General features: G+C 40.0%; 1 protein-coding gene across 1 annotated transcript in view; it reads left to right on the top strand.

Moving 5' to 3' along the window:
- The window catches only part of PALLD (palladin, cytoskeletal associated protein), a 267,481-nt gene that overhangs the window by 53,510 nt on the left and 188,957 nt on the right, over positions 1 to 25,014 (top strand). Inside the window, exons 8-9 of the mRNA XM_042935116.1 lie at positions 13,090 to 13,209; positions 15,483 to 15,825. Coding sequence (XP_042791050.1) covers positions 13,090 to 13,209; positions 15,483 to 15,825 — 463 coding nt within the window. The remainder of the gene's footprint in view (positions 1 to 13,089; positions 13,210 to 15,482; positions 15,826 to 25,014) is intronic.

Here is a 25,014-nt window from a genome sequence, read left to right as displayed (position 1 = left end):
ACTCCATCTGCTGCATGAGCTAAGATGTTAGGGCACATCTTGTGTTTACTATTTTAAATAGACTTATTGATAGATATAAAAGTAGGAGCCAGATACCTCTCTATCTACAAAAAAAGTTGATGTGAAAAAGTCACGGGCCGTTTATATCTTACGATACTTTATGTGCAAATAAAACTGAAGTTTTGAGCCACAAATTCTAAAAGCATTATTACTGGAACGGATTACTGCTTTTGATGTTGTGTTGTGGATTTTGTGCAAATTCATGCAATTCTTTTTCATCATGTTGTTATCCCTTGTCGTTACCTACAGAGGTGATGATGATTTATGAAATATCTCCCATGATCTGTGTTGGAAATTCATAACTAACCATCATCTAAAAACTCATAACACTGGTTAGAAGCTGCATAGTTTAGTTTCTGAGTACATATGTATTTGAAAATTGAAAATACTCAATATATTGGCTAAGAAGGAATAAATTTGGGTGTGGAGGGAGAACAAAAATGTCTGCTACCACCCCCCCCTTTTCCATCCTCTTCCCTTTTATCCCTCAAACTACAAACTCTTTTTCAATTATGATTTTCTGTTTTGCTTCTAGCACAATCATGATTTGATCATGATTATTTAATAAAATTAGTTCTCAGCTTCGTGGATAAAATGACCTCTAGACATACATCGGTGCCTTTTTAACATGGCAAAATCATGAAGAAAAGAGCAAGATAATGAGGGGAACTTCCTTTTAAATTGCATATCCTAGCAATATAAGTTTCTCCTTTCATGTTCACTGAATTTTCTTATTTTTCCCCCTTTAGTTAGATCTGGAAGCATTTAAGAAAACAGGGGTGCCTGGGTGGTGCAGTTGTTGAGTGTCCAACTCTTGATTTTGGCTCAGGTCATGATCCCAGAGTCGTGGGATTGAGCCTGCTTAAGACTGTCTCTCTCCCTCTCCCTCTCCCCCTCCCCTTCTCACAATGTCCCTCTCTCTCAGAAAGAAATGAAAGAAAGAAGGAAAAGAAAAGAAAAAGGCCTCTTCCATTCTAAGCACAATAATAGAATTTGCTGAGAACAAATATATCTTGGTACAGAAATATGTCAATGAAATCTGTCAATATAAGAAAAAGGGGGTGTCTGGGTGGCTCAGTTGGTTAAGCATCCAGCTTCGGTTCAGGTCATGATCCCGTGGTCCATGGGTTCGAGCCCTGCAATGGCCTTTGGGCTGACAGCTCAGAGCTTCAAGCCTGCTTCGGAGTCTGTGACTCCCTCTCTCTCTTCCCCTCTCTTGCTTGTTCGTTCTTTCGTTCATTCTTTCTCTCTCTCTCAAAAGTAAATAAACATTAAAAAAATAATAGAAAAGAAAAAAAAAAACTTGTATACAGTCAGGAGCTATTAAAAACAAAACCCGTGTGGCGTTGGTGGCTCAGTTGGTTAAATGTCTGACTCTTGATTTTGGCTCAGGTCATGATCTCAAGGTTCATGAGTTCAAGCCCTGCATCCGGCTCTGTGCTGACCACCTGGAGCCTGCTTGGGATTCTCTTTTTCTCCCTGCCCTTCCCCTGCTGTCTCTGCCCTTACCCCCTTCTCTCTCTCAAAACAAACATTAAAACACACACACACACACACACACACACACACACACACACAGAGCTAGTTTTCCCTGAACTGATAACTTCTCCACAATTATATTTATTACATTACTAGAATTGCTCATTTCTCTTTTATGCCAGAGCATTAAAATGCTCTCCATCAGGCAATCTACAATAGGCATGTAGTGTTAAATAAAACTCATAATCATATTTTTTAAACAAAAAAAAACCCTTTAAACAAATGAATTCAAGTGGACTGCTTCTGTGAGCTGCTGCTATGAGAACTTCAGAAGAAGCAAATGTTAAAATATAATTTGTATTTAAACAGTATTTTGGCATGCCTGACAAAACTAAGTATGATTCTGATTCTTTTACTAGTAGCCAATTGTTTTCCTTACCCTGAGCTTAAAGTTGACCATCGACATTGTTGGGGGAAAAAAACCCAAAAGATATTTTGAACTGCGTACTCTCCTTAAATGACCTGATTGGCTATCCATTAGGCCACTGAACTATTCAACTGTATAAAGTGGATGCAGGAACTGACTTCCCTGATCGCCGTTTTTTAGCCACTGCTAAGTGGAAAGCAGAAAAACAGACATGACTACAGTACATCTGAGGAAAGAGATAAGTTTTATAGGACTAGGCCAGTGATGTTTTCCAAATGCTAAAACATAAATAGTCTTTGAAATTCAGGAACATATCTGAGCATTTGGGTTTTATTACCCTCTCTTCCTACTCTCCAGTCCTCTGACACATTCACTCTTGCTCTCTCCTCCCTAGTTGGTGCTCAATCTCTCTTTTCCTCTCTGCTTTTCCCTACTTCATTCTTTTTATCTCTTTATGCTTCTTCCCTTTTAAAATCATGTGTTAGAGCTATAGAAATGAAATTCACTAGTACCTAGATATAGCCCCATTAGGGATTAGATATTCAGATAAAAAAAGGAACCACCAGGTTCTCTCCTAATGTATTTGAGAGACTGAAACAGGTTTTTCTTGTCACTACTGTGTTGTATCTGTCTAATGTGTTTTACACTCCCTTCTCTGTCTAGACAGAAGTCGGCTTGCATCACAAATCTTTTCAGACTGTTTTGTGAATTAATAGCTAGTCAGCTTACTTAAGACCAACATCCGTTTGTCATATTACCTGCTCTGGCCTCTTTCCTTGACATTCTGACTTTATACTGATTGAATCCTTCAAAGACTAGTCTGGGGTGGAGGTGGTGTGGAGGGCACAGAACACTCATTTGACAGCTGTTAATACTCAGGCCCTTACTCAGCTGTCTGGACGTAGCCACAAACTGTATTGAATTACTTCTATAGCATTGTCTGGTGGTATGCGAAATTAAAAATCCCGTGTCTTGCTGGCTGGGAAGTTACACATATAAAAATATGATGCCTTGTACTTTCAGTATAAATCTCTGCTAACCAAATGCCACCCATCATCTTAGGTCTTCTATAATAGAATCCATGTTTTGATTCTGTGATTCAGAATGTGAAGTTAATTATACTTGTTAGATGTACTAAGGTGCTGAGTTGTAGGACAGCAATGGTAAGGATGTTTGAGATCCCAGTAGATTATACATAGTTAAGAGCTTAAAGGTTAAACAAAGTTTAAACAAAAGTGGATTGTGTGAAACCTGTGATTCTCAAACTGTGTGACGAGGTGCCCTGGGGCACCACACAGATTGACAGAGGTACTGTAATGTTTGAAAGTTTTAATGCAAGTACAATGATACTCAGCATTTGATAGAGTTCAGGGTTTCAACATGAGGTCACTCCACATTCTTTTCCATGACATCATATCTATGTGAAACTGTGTTTTTGATGTGTACATGTGCTAAACAAGTAAGTGCCACGTGAAAATCAATGTGGAACATGAAATGAGGCTGGCTGTGTCCCATCTGATCTCAAGAGTTCTGCAGTACCCAACAGATGCATGCATTCATTAGTTAGTAATTGTGGTTATTTAAGAATAAAATAATATTTTTCTTTCAACTTACATGTGTTTTTTCAAATAGCAACTAACTTGTTAAGACCTAAGTACTTACTATGTTCTTTCAAAATAACTACGTAACAAATGAAGGTATATATTTTGGCTTAGGAGCATCATAAAAACAAAAACAAACAAACAAAAAAAACTATTACTGAGACACTTAGGATCCCATGGACCAAGAAAGTTTGGTTTAATCTTTTGGGAGAGAGGCACATTTGAGAGTGCATCAAAAAGGAAACTGAGTGACTCTTAGAATTCTAAATTCTCCGTGATCCTACTCCCAGTCATCTTCTGCACTGATCTTCTAGAATGCTGGCCTGTGAGCCTTTCCTTTCCAGGCAGAGCCTAAAGGACTCCTTTCTGGGCAATCTGAACATCCTAAGAGAAACAAAAAATCCATATGTGTGATATGGGAGTTTTTCCAACAAAGAGGCCATCTAGATCACCATACCGGGAAGTGGGCAAGCTCCTCTGTCTTCCTCTGAGCATCTAATCAACTCAGAACCGTGTCAACAAAAAGAGAGAAAAGACCTCTGAAGAAACCTGCATCATGGATGATCTAGAAGAAAAGAAGCATCTTCCCTGGAAAGCAACTTGAATAAAACAGACTTGCAGAGAGAAGAAAATGTAAAAACCCAACCCTCTTCTCAGATAAGAAAATCAGCGCATCCAAAAAGTGAAATTGAAAATGCTTTAAGAAGAGGGGAGGAACATTCAGAAAAAAGCTCTTGGAATGGAAAGCTGGTAGCAGAAATAAAAGGTGAGGAAATGTTTCACAAAGTAGGGCAGAAAGACAGCAAAGGACTATAAGAGCAAAGGTAAAAAGAATAGATACACTAGAGAACCTGCTTAAGTAGACTACACCTATATATTGGAATCCCAGAGGAGAGGAGAAATAAGGGGACGAGATTATCAATGAAATATTTGCTTAATTCCCTAAACTGAAGGTAACCATTCCCAGATTGAAAGGACTCACTGTGTGAACAGTGGATGAAGATAACTTCACAGCAGTGTGCATCATGAAATTCAGAATATCCAGGACAAGGAGATGATTCTGCCAGTGTCCAAGGGAAAAAAAACATGAAGGCACATAAAACAAGATCAGAATGGCTTCAGACTAATCTTAGTAGTCATGCTAGACATGAAGAGACAATGAAGCAAAACCTTCAAAATTCTGAAGTAAAATTACCTCGAACTTAGAATCCTATACCTTGCCATACCTTCAATTCTTTGTGAAGATACAGTCAAGAGTTTCCAGACTTGCAAGGTCTCGGAGGTTTTCCTCCACAACTCTTCAGGTGGGATGTGTTCTACCCAGTAAGAGAACTCCCCTAGAAAGAGGAAAATGTGGTGGATGGGAAGCAGGCGATCCAAGTGCAGGTGAGAGCCAAAGGGAGCCCTGCAGGCGGGTGACAGGTAGGCGTCAGGAATGGAGGATAGGTCCAGATTGGAGTTGTGGGATACAAGAGACAGACACACTGAAGTTTTCGGCACTAAGAGCTCATCGCCACTGCTTCCTCCTTTACCCTGATGACAGAATGGCAGGGTGGCAGGCCTGTTGTGCTCTCCCCTCCCTGCACAGCCTCCTGGTTCAGCTAAGAACACTCATTTCATCCTCCCTTCCGCCACCGTTCTCACTTGTTCTGGTGCTGAGATTTGGAAGTTGGCCATGTTGAACTTAAAAACAGAAAGCATGGGGACACCTATTTCCCCAGCTATTCGTGCTGGCTGTCCAGTTCCTGCCCACACTTAGCCCCACCAGACTTCCTCATGGAGGTAAGCCTTAAGGTTCCCAGGACTCATTCAGGATTACTTGTCTGCCGATTACTCCTGTGGTGGTTTTTGTAAACATGGGGAGGTTGAAGTCAGTTTATACCCCAAGATAGTTCCTGTAAACTTTTTCTGACAAGTTTGCCTTTTCTTTGCACAGTAAAACTTGTGGTTAGGACTCAATTTTTAAAAACCAAACACATTTTTTTGAAGGATACAAATACAAGAAACATAATCAAAGGACTGATGATCTCAAAAGAAGGGGGAGGATTCAATTGGGGAGGGCATGAGGGCATTTCTAAAGTATTAGTAATATTTTATTTCTTAGACTTGATGGGTGCACAGGGGTTCATTTTATTGTTATTCCTTAAACCGTGCATTTAAAATATCCTCTATATATGATACAGTTTGCAATTGCAAAAAAAAAATCCTTTATGAAAATTTATGCAAACATTACATTTACCAGCACTGAATCTCATCTTGTTGATTTTAACCCAGACTCGTTTTTATCAGTTGTGTTAAATAAACCCACTTTGGGGTTTGGAAGGTAAAAGCTGGATTTCTTTTTAGTTAGGCTGGACTCCAAAGGCTGGCGAAAGAAGGCATTTTATGAAAATGTCCCCTTATCACCCAAAGGACATAAGTAATGTTATCCTTGCTGCCTCATCATTTTATAAGGTTTGGCAAACAAAGTTATTTGTATTTAACAAAGTGTTAAGTACGTCCAAAAATTTGAATGAAACTCATGGTTGAGTTCTGAGAGATATTTACATGATTAAGTAATTTTTAGCTAACTATAAAAAAAATTTATCACCAGTAAAAGTTTCCAATTTAGTAATTTATCGCATGCCATCCAATCAAAACCTTTCATCTAAGAAAAATGGATTAAAATGGATCATAGAGCTACTGGTAATTTAAAATTTTTCCATTTTTTAAAATGGACAGTTGTTTAAATAGATAAGTAAGCCTCTAACCACCTTTGTTGGAGATAAACAGTCATCTCTTGACTTCCATTTCTGACCAGAATGTATTTTACAGATGTCTTAAAGGACTTTGTTCAAATAAGATGCTTCCAGATGAAAATGCAATATTACAGCCTAGCTCGTCTCATTTCCTCATGGCTTTCTTCATTTTGGTCGTGTCAGAACCATACAAGCCATGATGCTTACTTTCTCTGAACAAGATGTGAGCCTAGTGTCACTTTGGGACGAAATTTTCCAAGAGCAGAAAAGCTAAACAAGCTCTGGGGCATTTGACTAAAATTTTATCTAGTACAAGTCACTGAGACATAGCAATGTGTGAAGATCACTAGAGGAACATCCCAATGATTGTCCTTCTGTGGTGGTGGTGGTGTTCAGTGAGGTTGTAGCCTTTTCTAGAAGTTTAGTCAATCTGTACGTGACTGTACGTTTATGCAATGGAAGTATTCCTGGAAACTCGCATACAATGAGTTTTATTCAGTCAAATGTGAAACAGTCTTTTTGTAAAGCAAATGTTTACTTTTTTCCTGGGAACTAAATTTCATTCATACATTTATTCAAAAATATTCACGGAGAGATGCTGACAACATGCCAACAGACCAAATGCTTTCCATGTTCACAGGGGCTGTAGTCAAGGTACCAGAAATGAACACGCTAATTTCACAAAAAAATATTTATAGGTGTGAGAGCTGTCTCCCAGGAGAGTTTGCCATCCTAAAATTACAATATAGATGGTGGATCTGACCAACTCTAATCAAAAAAGACTCCTCTGAGAAAATCATGTTTAGGTGGAAGCATCAGGCTGAGGGCTTAGAGACGGAAAGAAATGTGGCTTTGCGGGGAGAGCCAGAGTGCATGAAGCTCAGAATGAAGGAAGGAGAGAGGCACAAAAGGAACCTGGCAAGTAAGCAGCAGCCTGGTCATTTAGGGTTCTGTGACCACAGTGAGGATTTGTAATCTGTCCCCAGAGTCATGGAAGGATGGGGTGATGATAAAATTTCATTCGCAAAAGTGCCCTATGGTTTAGAAGGGGTAATTATATATAGTAGGTCAGGGTGTTTTTTTAATGGCATAACTAAAAATCACAAAATCATAGGTAGCATAAGGAACTTTAAAATTGGCAAGATCATCAACTCCAAAACCACTTTACATCATCCCTGCTAGATAAGATTTTATCCTGTTTCTGAATGTAGGTTTCAAGGCACAGAATTATGTCTATGTTTACAGGTAAGGCATTCTCAGGCATGAACTGGTGATGGAAGTTTCTCCAAGTGTCTCCAGAAACTCCATCTTTCTAGGTATGAATAATCCAAGGTTGAGAGAAGACCTTTCCGGAGAACGCCAAACACTGGGGAGATAGTGTAGGACTGAGGCAGTGGCTCCCTGGGCAGGATGCACCTCGGTGCAGCTGAAAGCTGGGAGGGCTTCATGGCTACCAGCAGCATCTGCTACAGGGGACAGAGGTGACCTACCTGTGCCGTAAGCCCATATCTCAGAGGGCTGCCAGTATATGAGGGTTTTTTTTCCCTCAAATCTCAAAAGATTAGGCTGTTTTTCTTCTGATGCCAGTATGTCCACATTACAAGCCCTTTGACTGGTCTTATATCCTATTCCAATTTATCATTGAAGACACACGGCACATCTCCTTGTGCAGATGAATTTCCTATTGAATTACTTGGGTAGTGAGAGTAATTAAAATTTTCAGATTCAGAAAACTCCTTGTTTCCTATCTTAAATCTTTCCTTACCTCATTTTACATGGAGTTCCTTGTGCCCTGAACTAGGAAAAAATGCAGAACTACTAGAGAGGCTTTGTCCTCTGAGGGGGAAAAAAAAAAGCTGAGAGGCTTTGTCCTCTGAGGGGGAAAAAAAAAGCTTGCTCATAGGAGGCAGGATGACAGTCTTCCACATTTTGACTTTAATGTTAATTAACCATGACCTTGAGAAAATCACTTTAGAACTCACCTGAAGAAATGAGAGATTTGGGCTAGACAACTCCAAAATCCCTTATGGTACTAATATCCTAAGTTTTACCCTTCTTTGGTTAAGTACATTTTTTTCTTTCTGTTTAAGTACACTTTTAACTCATTCTGTAGCCCTGTGTATTTAGTTATAAAATTTCCTATCCCAGGGCACCTGGGTGGCTCAGTCAGTTAAGTGTCCAACTTCGGCTCAGGTCATGATCTCACAGTTCGTGGGTTTGTGCCCCACATCAGGCTCTGTGCTGACAGCTCAGACCCTGGAGCCTGCTTCGGATTCTGTGTCTTGCTCTGTTTCTCCCCCACTCACATTCTCTCTCTCTCTCTCTCTCTCTCTCTCTCAAAAATAAATAAAGCTTAAAAAATTTTTTAAAAATTTCCTATCCCCTGTACCTTTCTAGATATATCTCACTTTCCAAATGATTACTCTTATATGAAGCTCCAACTTGAATTATTTCCACACTATCTTCCTTTTTTTTTTTTTAATTTTTTAATGTTTATTTTTGAGAGAGAAAGAGACAGAGTGAGTGGAGGAGAGCACAGAGAGAGGGAGACACAGAATACAAAGCAGGTTCCAGGCTCTGAGCTGTCAGCACAGAGCCCGACGCGGGGCTCAAACCCACCAACCGTGAGGTCATGACCTGAGCCAAAGTCAGACACTCAACCGACTGAGCCACTGATGCCCCTCTATCTTCCTTTTCAATTGGAAGGCCAACAGTTGTGTACAGTACAGTAAAAAAAACAAAAACCCCACAGGATTACCTCATGGTTTCTCTTATTCTCTTGTTTTTCTTCTATTCAGTGAACTTTTTAATCAAATAATAATTGTGCACTTCAAATGTATCCATATCTCTCAAACCTTTACCTGAAGCCACCTCCCCCCCTTTTTTAATGTGCCAGACACCTCTGTCAGAATTTATTGGTGTTTATTGAGCCAGGAGCTGTGCTAGGTACTATAGAGCATGTTTTTTAAACTGCTGATCGTGACCCATGAAAGCAGAGGACAACCACCATTATTTTAAAGAAAATAGTCAGGTACACTTCATATAATCTTAAATATTGTTTTGAGAAACGTTTACAAGTGTGTGTATGCATGGGACTGGGTTAAGTACAAAATGTATTTTCCCCCTCTGTGGGTTGCAATAAAAAAAAATGTGTGAAATCCATTTTTGAGGGCAAAGTTTTCCATACTTTTCTGAAGATAAAAATAAACTGCAAAGTGTTTTTTTGTGTTTTAAATCCTTGGCCCCACCTCAAGTATACTGCATCAGAATCTCTAGGGGAGAAGAGAGGGTTAGGTAATCAACATGTTTAACAAGCCTCCCAGGTGATTCTTATCTAACAGGTTTGGGAAACAGCATCATAATTCAACATTCAAAAAAATTAATAGTCTGCACCCAACCTTATGAATAGCCCTCCTTCCTCCCCGTTGCAATAGCCTGATCTTATTGAGGAGCTAAGACATGCAGTTGAATTTAAATAATAATTATATCTAGATCTTTGTGTATGAAAGGCCAGATGTAAGGTATAAGTAAAACCAGAGTAATGCAGAGCCCTGCCAGTTTCATAGTTGTCATTTATTTTTTTAGTTTTTCGTCTTTTTAAATAAAATTGCTGATTTAAAAATATCAAAATACTTGAAATATACATTGCATTTCATAGTTCCACCATGTATTCATGGTGTTTTTCCAGTTTCCAAGATGCATCCTGAGACAGGGAACCTTTTACACTGATTGAGACAAAGGTGAGCAGAGGTGAGCATGCCTGACTTCATACCTACCCAACCCATTACACCACAACTCCTGTTTTATGAGATGCGGTCATAATTTGAGCACGATTTATGGAAATACATTATTGAAATGATAAAACATAGTATATTACCTAGGTTCAGAATTTGAATGAATTTTTCTTGTGCCATATATCAACACTACAGCAATTGGAACTGAATAGTTTGCTATTATTGAGCCCAGTTGGCTTTGTCTTCCACCAAGGTAAATACTGGGAAAGCCAGAAAATTCTTTGGTGGTCTCTGTATAAATCTACATTTGTACTGGGCGCACCAAATGTGCCTCTTAAAGTCTATTTTGATTGCAAAATTTCAAAAATGTGTGTCACTCAGAGGTGAGACATGAAATGAGTTATCAAAGTCATCTTGTCTTAAGTCATCTGAGGCCCGATGTTGCCATATATAAAACTGCTTGCTGCAGTATAACCCAGTGTGATCACGTTATATTGCCTGCCAAAAGTACCCCAGTTACTTGTGGAAACACCAGAGCTAAGTTTTTAATTAACCAGTATTTTTCACTATTTTTAACACAGGAAGTCTTAAGGGATACCACCATCTCAAAAAGAAAATAATTCCATTTGAAACAAAGTGACATTATTAAGAAGGCAAGGTATAATTGAATAAAGTCAATGAATAGAATATAAAGGGAGTCTTTTTCATTTTATATTTTTATTTACTTTTACATTTATTACTTTTTTAAGTATTTTTTGAGAGAGAGAGTGCAAGCAAGTGGGGTAAGTGCAGCCTGAGAGGGAGAGAGAAAATCTTATGCAGGCTCCACACCTACCACAGAACCCCAGGTGGGGCTCCATCCCACAATGGTGAGATCATTACCTGAGCCAAAATCAAGAGTCGGATGCTTAACCGACTGAGCCACCCGGTGCCCCTACATTTATTACTTTTATTTGTGTTTTAAAAATAAGATCCTTAAAGATCCTTTTAATAGGTAAAGATGTTTTTATTGTAAGGTAGCCCTTTTAACCTGCAGTTAGCACTTTTTCTTCCAGTGTTTAAAGCATAAAATATGCTTTGAGACCAATTTGCTAGTTTTTATTACTGATAGTTGGAGGAAGGTACATTATTCTACAAGTCTCAAAAGTCTGCCCTTGTGGGCTTTCAGAAAAGGAGGTTGGAAGAGAAATATTTTCTCTTCTCCATTTACATCAGTTAGCTATTGCTCCCCAGGACAGCATCCCCTAAATGAGTGGCTTAAAGCAGCAACTATTCGTTTAGTTCATAATTTTGGGAGTCAGCCATTTGGCTTGGCCTCAGCTGGGCAGTTCTGTGGTCTGCACCAGGCTCAGCCAACCTCAGTTGGACTAACTTGCTCCGGATGTGGTCAGCTTCCAGGTTGGCTGGGAAGGAGTTAGGTTAGGATGGTACCTGTTGAAATGGCTTACCTCTGCTCTTGGTAGCTCTTCCTCCAGCATACCAGCATAGTCTTACTCACCTGGGAGTTCAGTAGAGCTCCAAGAGATGGAGCAGGATGACCAAGGTCCCTTGAGGCTTTGGCTCAGAACTGACCAACGATATCACTTCCACTGCATTCTAGGTTAAAGCAACGCACAAGGCCAGCCGGAATTCAAGGGTTAGGGCAACTAGATGGTGCACGTGATGGAAGAATTTGCCAAGTCACATTACAAAGGGACGTGGATGCAGAGAGGAGGTTAATTGCGGCCATTTTTCTAGAAAGTCTACGAAGTCTTACCCTACCTACATAATATGGGAATAATCGATAGAGTATGGGAATCAGAAAAATATCAATTCTCTTAACATTTGCCAATATAATCTTTATTTTACTGGTAAAGCATAGATAATTATTCAACTTGAAATTAGTTAATACATTCTAGATCTAGCTTCTTTCTAATGCTAACTGGGAGGGAATATGTACTGGCAACAAAGCATTTACCATGTGCCAGGCAGTGGCCTAAGCGCAACGTATAGCCTGTCACAGGAATAGGTGGTTGGTGGGAGTGTGGAGTCTGGAACTTGACTGGGCTCGATTTCTAATTTTGCCACTCATAAACCAATTTGGGCAAACCAATTTGCTTTATTGTGCTTTAGTTTCCTATCAATAAAATGGGCTTATAATAAATTTAAATTGTAAGGTTGACAAAAGGCTTAAGTCTAAATCTATTCTCAGTGCTGATAACTGTACCTGGTCCCTGACGAGGGCAGTGTAACCATCAGCTGTTGTCACGGTCATGATCATCATTACCCACAATAACCCTGTGATGCTTAATGCTTCTTAATTTTATGAGGCATGATTAATACCCTATAGGTAGGTTCTGTTATTTTCTCCTCCAATTTACAGAAAGAATGTTGACGTTCAGGAACGTTGACCAAAGTCACAGAGGCAAGATACGCAGGACCCTTATCCAAGCCCTGACAGCTGGTTCCAGAGTCTGGGCTTTTCACGCTCTACAAGTGCAACACTGCCACACTGTGTAATGGTAGCTTCCAAAGTAGTTGTCCGTAGGCCCAGCATTTACATATTTTGTTCCCCCCCCCCCCACCATTGTCAGCATTTCAGAGAAGGTTGATTTTCCCCACTAACTGCTTTTCAGTTGAGCAGATGTAAAAGGCAGCTGCGTTGTAGTTGAAAGAGCTTCCACACATACTGAACCAAACTAGCTGGAGGAGAATGGAGCCGGAATCTACTGAGCATCTCTGCAAGCCAAGTGCAGAGATACACACGTTGCAGACATCTCCTTTCATCTTCACAGATACCCCATTAGGTATACATTATCCCCAATTTATAGGTGAGGAAACCAAGGCTGCTCTTGTCCAAAAATCACAAAGCGCAGGTCTGACTCCAAGGTTTTTGCCGCTACACTGAACTGCTAAATTAAATGTAGAGACTCTGTTGTGAATAGTAGGTAAAGAGATTCTACGCCAATTGTTGCCTGATTTGTTTGTTTTAGAAAGGCAGGGTGTCCGACTTCTTCGAGGTGACTTCATGGTTTCACTCTGATGAGTTCTTCTGTTCTCTTCACTTCCAGAGGAGATCTGTACCCTGGTTATCGCTGAGACTTTCCCTGAAGATGCAGGGGTCTTTACGTGCTCCGCAAGAAATGATTACGGCTCAGTAACCAGTACTGCCCAGCTGATTGTCACCTCAGGTATGTGAGCAGTAAGAGATCAACTGGGTTCTGCTCCCTAGCATTTAGTGTGTGGCTCACCACAGCAGGAAGAACTACCGCAGAGGAGAGCTCAGCCTTTAGGAATGCCTGCTGCCACTCCAGGAGTTATCCTGACAAACCAACGTCTGGTCAGGAAACAAAGGCTTTGTGGGGAGAGGGCGTAGACATGGAGATGAAGAACAAAAAGATAATGACAGTGCAGCAACTGAACACACATGGGGCTGTTTTCTCAGTCATGCAACTTGGTCTTGGAAACAATGGATCTGGTTTCCAAACATCCTCATACAACCTAGAATCATGCTGACATCAGAAGGCCACCCCTGCATCAGAGGCGCGGTCACTACTGTCAGCAGTTCCAACTGGAGAGCCGGTACTCCTACAAACAAATCCTTATTTAAGCCTCGATTGAAACTTCTGAAAAGGTAATACAAGATAAACCTAATGTAACCCGGAGAAGCCGTAAAGATCTTAGAAATCAAATTATCATTGAAAGTGGGCTATAACTCTGATATGAAAAACTAAAGCAGTATATTATACTGTTGAAACCAATATTCAGAACTGCTTGGATATTTTTTAAAACTCAGAAATGTACCACTAGCAAAGATAACATGAAACGACTTTTTCCTTTATTTTCTTAGAACTTTACTTGATTACTTTCTGCTATTAGTAAGTAGCTTCACTTTAGTTTGCTTTTTTTAAAAATTTTTTTTAACATGTATTTATTGTTGAGAAACGGGGACAGAGCATGGTCATGGGAGGGGCAGAGAGAGGGGGAGACACAGAATCCAAAGCAGGCTCCAGGCTCTGAGCTGTCAGCACAGAGCCCGACACAGGGCTCAAACTCACAAACTGTGAGATTATGACCTGAGCCGAAATCGGACGCTTAACCAACTGAGCCACCCAGGTGCCCCACTTTAGCTTGCTTTTATTGCCTCATTTCTGTTATTTATTTTACAGTAGCTTTTAAAATAGTGCTTTGGCCAAGGCTGGCACGTAGTACATACAGTAGGGAACCAAGAAACAGGTTGTAGCTGCATGAGATAGTCTCGGGGAGAACAATGGAACTGCACTTGGATCTCTTTGGAAGAGTAAGAAGTTGGTGCTAGGTGGCAGCAGAGGCACAAACAAGACTGGCTTAAGGATATTAAAATGGAAGTTGTAAATGCTTCCTCGTCTCCTTAAGAAATGTCAAGTTCACTGGATTGGTGATGGAGTCGATAGGAATCGGTACTTTAAATGGGCAACAGAAACGCCAGTGCCGTGATTGGAGCTGCAGAGCAGGGAGGCCCGCAGGGTTTGTTGCAGAGCTGGCTTGAAGACTGTCCCATCAGATGGGCATAGCAGTATCCCAGCAATGTGGCCAAAACTCTGGGCTCTAAGCATCTTATGTGGCAAAAATTGGCATGCGGTATTTCCCATTTTCACCTGGGGTAAATCTGCTGGGAGCCAAACATAATCAACAAATAGTTTTGAGCGTTCAGTTGACCTCAGTAAACCTTTTTGAGTTCATTCCTGGAGCTCTGCTGGGCTCTGGGCAAGGTGGGGAATCCAAGGATGACATGATCTTATCGCAAGATGCTTTCTGTCTGTTGAGAGTTAACAAGTAAGTTTCTTTTGTACTGAATTACAGCTGTGGCAGTTATCTGAATCGGAAAAACATGATGCGATCATAAGACATTTTACTTAAACTCAGAGTTGTACTTTCCTTAGATTTAAATAAAATGCACACCCATCATGTACCACATAAAGCCGTTATAGTTTGAGCTAACGGGTGGCGGGTTCGTGCAGATCCGCACGGAAATGTGAGCAAACAAAGCATTATTCATTGACGTTATTTGTATTGTCATTTTTTTTTTACCAACTTCTGTCTTTAATTGACGTTATTTGTATTGTCATTTTTTTTTACCAACTTTTGTCTAATTGATGTTATTTGTATTGTCATTTTTTTTTTTTTTTACCAACTTCTGTCTTTAATCCTGTTTGAAACTTGTTAATAATGAGTTGGTAGCTGGTCTCCCCGCTTGTGGCCCCAGTCAGGAAATGAAACAGGTTAACAGTCCCTGAAAACCAGTTTGGAAGAACCAGGTCCTCCAGCTGGCTTTGCTTCTGTACCATAGAAGCACAGCAGAGCTCCCAATGTTTAAACAACTTAACGGGGCGCAAGGGATGCTCAGGTAGTCTATGATAGCACAAAAATAACAGTTGAACTGTAACATCTTATTATTTTTTTTCCTCTCTTTCCCCTTCCTTAGCCAACACTGAAAACTGCAACTATGACTCAGTGGGAGAATCCAACAGCGATCACTTCCAACACTTTCCACCTCCCCCTCCCATCTTGGAGACAAGTTCCTTTGAGTTGGCTTCAAAGAAGCCATCCGAGATCCAGCAGGTGAACAGCCCGGAATTAGGACTTAGCATGGCGGCCCTTCAAATGCAGTTCAGTTCTGCTGAGAGGGAGACGAACGGAGTCCATCCCAGCCATGGAGTAAATGGACTGATTAACGGCAAAGCTAACAGTAATAAATCTCTGCCAACACCAGCTGTCCTCCTTTCACCCACTAAGGAGCCACCACCTCTGCTTGCCAAACCCAAACTGTGAGTATTTCTGCATGGTTTTATAATACTTTCCATACCCCTGCTAAATTGCCTTTCTGGCCAGGGAAAACTTTTTGCCTGGACTCAACTATGTGGCAAGTTGCCTTTTCTGCAGGCAAGCTGTCCCTGGCCGATGTGACCTTGCTAACAAGTGCGGGGGTGTAGGGGTTGGGAGGGATGTCCTTCAGTAATACAAAAGATACCTAAAAATAAGGAAGGTAAGTGAGATGCTTGGTCAAATCTACCTTTTGCTAAAAGCTATAACTGGTTTCAGCTGTGAAAATATCTGTCCATGGCCTGGCCTTCCAATGTATAGCAAGGATGTAGCCACTCCCCAAAGGGGATGGGAAAGGAGACCTACTTTGAGCTCTCTATTAAAAACACTTCCAAATGTTTTAAATTTAAGAATCAGTAAGGAAATCGGATAGAGATCAGCCTGGGAAGACTGAAAGCTCAGGATGGAAATTCAGTGTGCAGAACCTGGGGAAGGGAACAAAACCAGAGATAACCAGGCTCGTCAGGAAGAAGAGTGCCCCTCACAACGCAACCTACTTGGCTTTGGGATTCCATAGCGCTGCGTATTTTTGTGAATACCATCTTCATATTGGATATCCATTATTTTCTTAGCATGATAAATCTGACATGAGCTGTTTCCGTTGGCACACACAAGCAGAGAGTTGTTATGAATGGAGCCATTACAATGTCAGAGAGAGGCAGAAATCAATTAACTCAATAGGTTCTATCATAGCGTAACAGACCTTGAATTACTGCCCCGATAGGGGTCATTGGAAATGTCAGAGTCCTATAAAACGTACATATATTCTGTGAGGTCATATTTCCATGAGAATGAGTTTGCCAGGATCTAGGAGTTATTCTTTGTTTTTCTGGTACTGAACAGCCTACTCTCTTCTCTCTGTCATCAGCTCATTTGTTAGAAATGTCAGAATGTATAAGATATTTCAATGAGAATATCTTACATGTGTATGTTGCTTTGTTTACTGATTTCATGAACCTTGTTAGACTGATCAACCAGCCAAATGAATGTCTTAAGTTAGCAAATGGGCAGACAGGTTTAGAAAAATAAACTTCTGAACAATCTTGTGTTGCAGTTTCAAAAATCTATCTATTACTACACCACGCTTAATTTTGCATTTCGTCTAAGTTCGTTTTTCAGGTAGCAAGGCTCCTAGGTTTGTGTGCAGTACTGTGAAAGATACCAGGTAAACATTTAATACCTGTGCTCCAGCTCCCCTGAGATGCCAGACAGGTAGAATGGACTCAAAAGTGGCAGCCTTAGAAGAGATTTATACCCTGGTAGCTCCAGCCCATAAAATTAATTGCCGCTGCTGACTCCTTTTATCTTTGTATTTTGAATATGTATTTGTTGTAGTGCTTTTAATGAAATGAGGGACTTGCTGTCTCCAGGGGAAGACTTTTAATGACGAGGACTTGACTGTGCTCTTTGATTAAATGAAGTGTATCGACCATAATGGCTGTCATAAATTGGATATAAATCACAGGCGAGCAAACATGAGGAGCTGTGAACAGGCATTTACAGCCCTTCTTATCTCAGGAGTTTCAGCAGCTCGTCAGCTTGTCGCTCTGCTTTACAGGGATGCTCATGTGCGTGACGGGGGCGGACATGTCCACAAAAGAGAACAGTTCTGTGTGGATTAAGAAGATGAGTAGCTTAAGCACAGGTTTGAGGAATGACACCATGATTTGCTTAGTAGTCAGATTTTCAGTACAATTTAAATTATAGGAGAAATGGACTTCAGTGTTTTAATATCCATATAAAGGGGTTACTCCCCCCTTCATAAGGAAATTCAGGGAAAGGCAGAGTACCTAATCACAAAACCTGGTAGCTTAGAAGTAACATTACTCGTACCAGGTTTTGCCATTGTGGTTTTTTTCTCAAATTTTTATGTGCTTAAATATATCCTTACAACATCACTTAATGCTTTTCATATTGTATAATTACCTGCCGTTTGCTAGGCAGAAAATAATTTGTGATGACACTTTCAAAATATATATATTTCAAAGTTTTCTTATGAGGTATAATACTTTTGGGGCACCTGGGTGGCTCAGTCGGTTGAGCGTCTGACTTTAGCTCAGGTCATCTCATGGTTCATGGGTTCGAGCCCTGCATCAGGGCTCTGTGCTGACAGCTCAGAGCTTGGAGCCTGTTTCAGATTCTGTGTCTCCCTGTCTCTCAGCCCCTCCCCCACTCGTGCTCTGTCTCCCTCTGTCTCAAAAATAAATAAACATTAAAAAAAATTACATGAGGTATAACACATTTTTTTGGATTTGTTTTAATTACAAAGTAAATGCATGCTCAATGTGCCAATTCAAACAATACAGAAGTAATTAAAGACAAAGTTCATGCTATTTGTTCTTCCTCTTCCATCCCGCCTTTTTCAAATAACCAGTGTTACTGGTTTAATCTGGTCTTTCCCTCCTTTATTATCATCATCTTTTTTGAAAAGGTTTTATCGTTGGTTTAAAAGTTGTATCCATTGATAGAGGAATGCTCGATCATTCCATTGAATGACATCTATGAATAACTTAGAATGGCATTGAAGTTATTAACAGTGACTACAGGTAACTACCGAGTAAAATTCTTACATGTGTCTGTCTCTTTTCGTATGTTGGGAAAATGAAATTTTGCCTCTTATGGTTGACAGTGAAAAACTATGCATCACTCTAATCTTTTTCCATTAGCCTGTGATTTTATTCCCTTTTATGAAAGGAGAGGCTTCTACTTTGGGGCTTTATGGCATTTTGTTCTTCTGAATCCTTCGTAACCAAACAAATAGGAAACAATTAGGAGGGGGCAAATAGTAGGAATTAAAACATTTACTCTTGTAATATGCTAACCTGGAAATCGCCTTTGACATAACAGACTCCTGAGGAAAGATCATTTTCAAAAAGGAAATCTCTGCATTTTTTCTCTCAGTAGTTCCAATACTGATCATGAGAAGAAAAAAAAAATCAAAGACTAAAAGGAAAAGATAGAAATGTCATGAATTCTCTTCTTTAGCAAGGCCCAACCACAATCCCTTATTACCCAACAGAAGTCCTCACCAATAGCTTTGCAACCCTCCTAGACCTCCAGCTGAGTCCTTCCCACCCGTCCTGAGGGTGAGTTTCCTGGTTTGGTGTCATGTTGGCCTCTACTTCAGTTTCTGCATCTCTCAGTGTCTTTGTCTCAGATACTGTCCCTCAAGTAGAAGTTTAACACAGTTCAATATAGGCTATTCAGTAAGTGCCATATGCTAAGCACAGTGCATTTGTGACATAACTGACCACTTGCTGTAGGAACAGAAGTGCACTTAGAACACTACACAGGAAAAAGTATCATGCGTGAGAGTTAGTTATGTGACCGAGTGTCTGATACTCATGATCTTCTGTCACAATGCAAAGAAAAGAAGCAACATGGTGCTTAAATCTTACTTCTTATCAGAGAAAAAGAGAAAGGAATAAATATAAACCTAACTTATGAAGTATTTGTTACATTACTTTCCTTGTTCAGAGTGCATCAGATGAGCCTGTTGCCTCCCACTCTCTGCAAATTGTGTCTGAAGGTTCAAAATAAACATAGGGCTCAGTTTGTTAAGAGGAAACAAAATCCCTGCTTCTCTTTATTCCTGCCAAAACATAGTCCTTCAAAGGCATGGATATGTGTGGGATCCCTAGGAATAAACCGTGGAGGGAGACTTGTGAATGCCAAATTTAGTAGGTGATTTGCAAAGCATATAGAAAAGCATGGTCATGTTTTTCCACTGAGCTCACCTCCTAAATTTGACCAAACAATATATGAATAACAGGCTGTTTTCAAATCTCATTTATTTCTTTGTTTTGAATATTCTTCCTCCATCTTGTGGGAGGGACGTAGAATATAAACTTGTGGAAGAAGCAACATGAGAAGTCAAAAGGGAGATTTCTGAAGGATGAATCAATGGACAAGTCTTTACACCCAGAAACAGGACAGGTCAGCAGATAAAATGATACACATTTGCCACTCTAATGCCAGTAATATGCACCTTAGCATGAAAAATCATGCCCTTTCTCCTCTATTGCTGATAAAACAAATTCCTAAATGCCAAAAAAAAAAAAAAAAAAAAAAAAAAAAATCCATGCCCTTTGCCTGGAAGGATGGCAGTAAACTGTTTTCAGAATTTTTACATGCTTAATCAACAGCAAAACTAGATAGAGACTTAACTCTCTCTGCACCTCTTCTTCCTGCTTTGTCTTCGCCTAACCTCTAAAGAGAAAACAGCATCATTTCCTATCTGAAAGGGGTAAAATGATTTCAGCCTGAATCAGGCTTTTCGACATAATTGCATTTCACTACCTTTGTTTATGTCTTTCTTCTTTCTCTCAGTCCCACCCTTAGACACCTAATTGTTCTGCACTTCTTGTCTCAAGAGAGGGGCATGTCCTATAAACTCATACTGAAGGTAGTGGGGATTTTATGTGTCACCTCAGTGCAGTTGTGGACTGACAAAGTGAAGCTACATCTTTGTGATAATAAGCACTGTGTAAATCAGACTCCCGTCCTTTGACTGCATGTGCAGGAAGGAGGATGATAGGTTTGAGAGATCGAGGATGAGGAAATAGCAGCCTGTATCCCTGTCTTTATCAGTGATTGAACTGTGCGTGGCTTGCTATATTTGGAAGTTCCTTAAGGTTTCCTCCACACTGCAAGCACAAGTTGTTCCCTGGCCTGGAATGTTCTACTCCCCAGAATGTTCTGCTACTAATAGTTGGCTCCTTTTTGCTTTCAACTCCCAGCTACATGTCACCACCTCCCCTGACCACCCAAACTAAAGCAGCTACCCAGCCATTCTCTAATAAATCATCCACTTTAATTACCACAGAGCATGAAACTCATTCTGATAGCTTCTTGTTGACTTGCTTGTTAGCATGTGTATTGCTTTTGCCCCATTCTTAGAATGTGAGCTTTTTGAGAGTAGGAACCTTGACCTTTTTTCACTTCTTTTTTAACCAGACCTAGATCAGGGCCCAACGAATAGTATGCTCAAAAACATTTTTGACTGAATGAAGCAAAGCTAGACCAACGAAAAGGAAGAGCGAGCTCTCCCACTTTTAGAGCAAGCCTATTTGTTCCACTTAACTTCATACCTAGATACACTGTAAGACTTCTGTTTTCAAACCTCACCAGTTCCAGAGTTTTCCCACTGTGTCATACTTTTCCAACTGATATCATTCACCTTATAAATGGGATGGTATGAAGAATTAAGTAAAAATCCCATGGAATAGAATTACATTGGAAAAATTCATCCAGCCAAGTTACTCAATTTGGGAACCCTTTTCAACTTCTTCTTCATTTCTCCTGTTGTTTCATTTGATCAACATCTTACTTTAAAACATTATGGAGAAAGTGAGACATTTGGAAGGTCCAGAAGGACATTTTTCCTCTCTGGTACATACTTGCAATGTTGGTTGGCCACAGTACAATCGAACTGCTAGTTCAAGGTGTGTGTACTTGACATGTTAACACCCCCATCAGATGCCAGACTCTTGATGAAAGGCTGAGAGCTTCTGTGCTACTCCCTTCCTGTCCTGTTGATGTTGGACTCCTGCTCCAACTCCACTGTGTGGCTTGGTCAGTATAACTTAGAAAGTTGAACATTTTTCCATCCTTCCACCTCTACTAGTTGGGGTTGAAGAACTCACTATATCACTGACCTCAGAATATAAATGGTTTCTTAGGCTCTATTTTACAAGCTTTACCTTATAGGTTTACGTGCACGAGCACGTACACACACACACACACACACACACACACACACAGGCAAGGAGAAGGTCAGCACAACAATTTGAGGCAAACTAAGCAACAAAGGTCAAGGAGATGTAATCATAAAGCAGTTGTGAAGACGTCCTTAAGTGTACATAAATGTATTTAAAAATCTAGCACATTTCATCCTCTCATTAATAATTGAGCATCTATAAAGTGTTAGATAGTGTTGGCTACTGAAGACACAAAGATGAAAAAGACAAAAGCATCGCCTTTGAATAATCTATATAATCTAGTGATCTCTAAGATCATATTGGCAAGCACATACACAAAAATTCTACCCATCTTTTAACATCATGTCAATGTTGTAGACAAATGACGGATTCCTAGATGAATTTCATTGCAATCCAGTTGCCTTCTTTTCCCATTTAATGTTTGGAAGATAAGCCATTCTGCTTTTGATCCTGAAAACTTAATAGGCATCAGCTTCTGTTTCTGGTTAAGTGATTTTTGTTATCTGCTGAGTCTAGTCAAATAGCAAAGCAGTTTAATAGTGAAAGTGCAAACTACGGAATCAGCTGGGCCTTCAAAATAATATTAGGGCAAAAAAAAAATAGGGCTGAAAGTATTGTTTTCAATTTGTTATAAAATCACATGTTTGCAAACACACACACTCATGCTCACACTCACCAAGCACATTGGAGAACAGTGAATAAGGAATGTAGGCAAGATCATGGGCCTACTTCTGAAGCACCTGGCTGTGCACATAGATATGGGCTCTTCATAAATACAGTATAATGATGACTTTGCATTAACACTGTTGGTGTTGGATCACTTTAAAAACAACCCCTCCCTGAAATGGAAAATTCAATCAAGGAATTTCCTGAAGTGTGAAACTTAACTAAGGAATAACATTTTGATGTATTCTTCCTCATGTTTTTTTTTTCATGTAAAAATTGGCTCTCAGTGTCACATTCTTAGATATCAGGATAACGGTGCTCTGCTCTGCTAGTGTTTCGGTGAATGTAATGTTTTCATTACACTTACAAAAGGAGGTTGAGTCCTTACTTTTATGGCTAGTCATCTTATTTGGTGTCTAAGATATAGTTGGAGATACTTACAGATACCCCATGTACATTCAAAGTGGTGCTCAACCATCTATAAGAAATACTGTATGTACATTTCAAATATTAGATGCTTTCCATGAAAGAGTAACATGATGGCGTAATATTTCTTTAACATTTGCATCTCATCTTGTCTCATTATGTGCGAGAGCTCCTTCAGTGATTACAAAGTAAGTTGAAAGAAGTCCCTACTAGGTAGAGGCTTTTTTGAAGAGAGAGGGGCTCAGCTCAGAGATAAGAGGGAGCCACATATGAACAGTATGCCCAGAGAGTATGCTGTGGATCTCCTGTCAAAATAGCAATATAGTGTTAAGCCCCAAGAAACTAGAAACAAAATTATATGTGCAGCTTAATATGAACTTTATGAAAAATAAACACCTAAATCAACTAAAATGTGTATTCTATCTTAGAAGGAAGTACATCAGAATACTACCAGTGGTTTTTTGGTGGAGTTTTGAGCAGGTTATCTTTTCTTGTCAACTAGTCCTGATTTTCCAACTTTTCAACAATAAGGTTTATTATTTTTGTAATTAAACAAAAATAATTATTTTGAAGGAAATAAGCACTTCCAATTTTGTCTCCTCCATCGTCTCTTTTGCTTTAACCTCAGCTCATTTTTCTCTTCATCATAGATGCTCCCTTCTCCTTAACAGTAACCAAGCTCGATTTTGCACACAGTTGGAAGCAGGATGTTCTGGCATCTAATGCTCTCGCTTCCCCTCTTGGAGCTCCTCTCTTCTAGAAGCCAGTGACTTCAGGATTCCACATGGGTTTCTAGAACACACCCCGGGAAGCTCTCCACAGACAATGTCCTAAACTCGTAAATGACTTCACTTCTCCATAAACACTCTCTTTAACACCCCCACACCAACCAAAACTTTCTTTCAGTTGCACATTTCAAAAGTGACAGGAATAAAATAACTTTTCACTTTAAAGCTCAAAATAAGCCAGCTATTTTAAAGACCAGCATTTAATGTATAGTCCATACAAGGCCTTGCACAGAAAGTAGGATGAAAACGTTACCCTCAAGAACAGCAGTGAAGGAGAAGAGATGTGGTAAAAGAAAACTGAGATCCCAAGTCAAATAACAATATTATCAGTAAAATATGTGATGAAGGCACCTGCTGAAATAGGAATAATGTTGTGATAACCATGAGATTAAGAAGAGTGAAAAAGTGGGGCACCGTGGTAGCTCAGTCGGTTAAGCATCTGGCTCTTGGTCTCGGGTCATGATCTCATGGTTTGTGGGATGAAGCCCCACACTGGGCTCTGTGCCAACAGCATGGAGCCTACTTAGGATTCTCTGTTTCCTCTCTCTGTCCCTCCTCTGCTTGCACTCTATCTCCCAAAATAAATAAATTTTAAAAATAGCTTAAAAAATAAGAGTGAAAGGGGCACCTGGGTGGCTCAGTTGGTTAGGCGACTGACTTCGGCTCAGGTCATGATCTTGCGGTTTGTGAGTTCGAGCCCCGCGTCGGGCTCTGTGCCGACAGCTCAGAGCCTGGAGCCTGCTTCAGATTCTGTGTCTCCCCCTGTCTCTACCCCTCCCCTACTCATGCTCTGTGTCTCTCTGTCTCTCAATAATAAACATTAAAAAATAATAAAATAAATAAAAAATAAGAGTGAAAAGGCTGAAGAGAACTCTGAGAAGTGATCACAAGTACATAGAAAGGAATCACGTATTTCTTAGCAAGAGTGAAAACCCATACTAGACTCAGTGAGCATGTTCTGTGACTTTCTTTCAGTCATAGACTGTACTCTGAAGGGAGGAGCTGGAACAATGGGGACACTGTAATATTTAATGTTATGATCCTTGAGAAATGTCACTGACATCTATCATTGTTTAAAAAAAAAAACAACTCTAGAAAAATTTATTTTTAAAGGGCACCTGGGTGGCTCAGTCAGTTAAGCAGCCAGCTCTTGATTTCAGCTCAGGTCATGATCTCATGGTTCATGAGTTCAAGCCCCACATCGGGCTCCATGCTGACAACACAGAGCCTACTTGGGATTCTTTCTTTCCCTCTCTCTCCACCCTTCTGCTCCCTCTCAAAATAATAAACATTTTTTTTAACTCAAAAATTTAAAAAAGAAATCATCACTCAAGCAGTGTGTGGAGTCAGAAGGGAAGGCAGATTAGGCAAATTCAGGACCTTCAGGGGAAAGAGATCTGACTTGAGAAAGTGGAAGTAATCCCAAGAGTGAAAATGACTCAAAGGGAGGGTGAGATGGGAAAATAGGAAAAGGGGACAGTGGTTGTGATCAGAAGACTCTGAAAGTTCAAAACCTTAAGAAAGAACGAACCTT

The sequence above is a fragment of the Panthera leo genome, chromosome B1 (genome assembly GCF_018350215.1).
Source record: "Panthera leo isolate Ple1 chromosome B1, P.leo_Ple1_pat1.1, whole genome shotgun sequence".
Classification (NCBI taxonomy): Eukaryota; Metazoa; Chordata; class Mammalia; order Carnivora; family Felidae; genus Panthera; species Panthera leo.
This window is presented reverse-complemented; position numbering and strand designations above follow the sequence as displayed.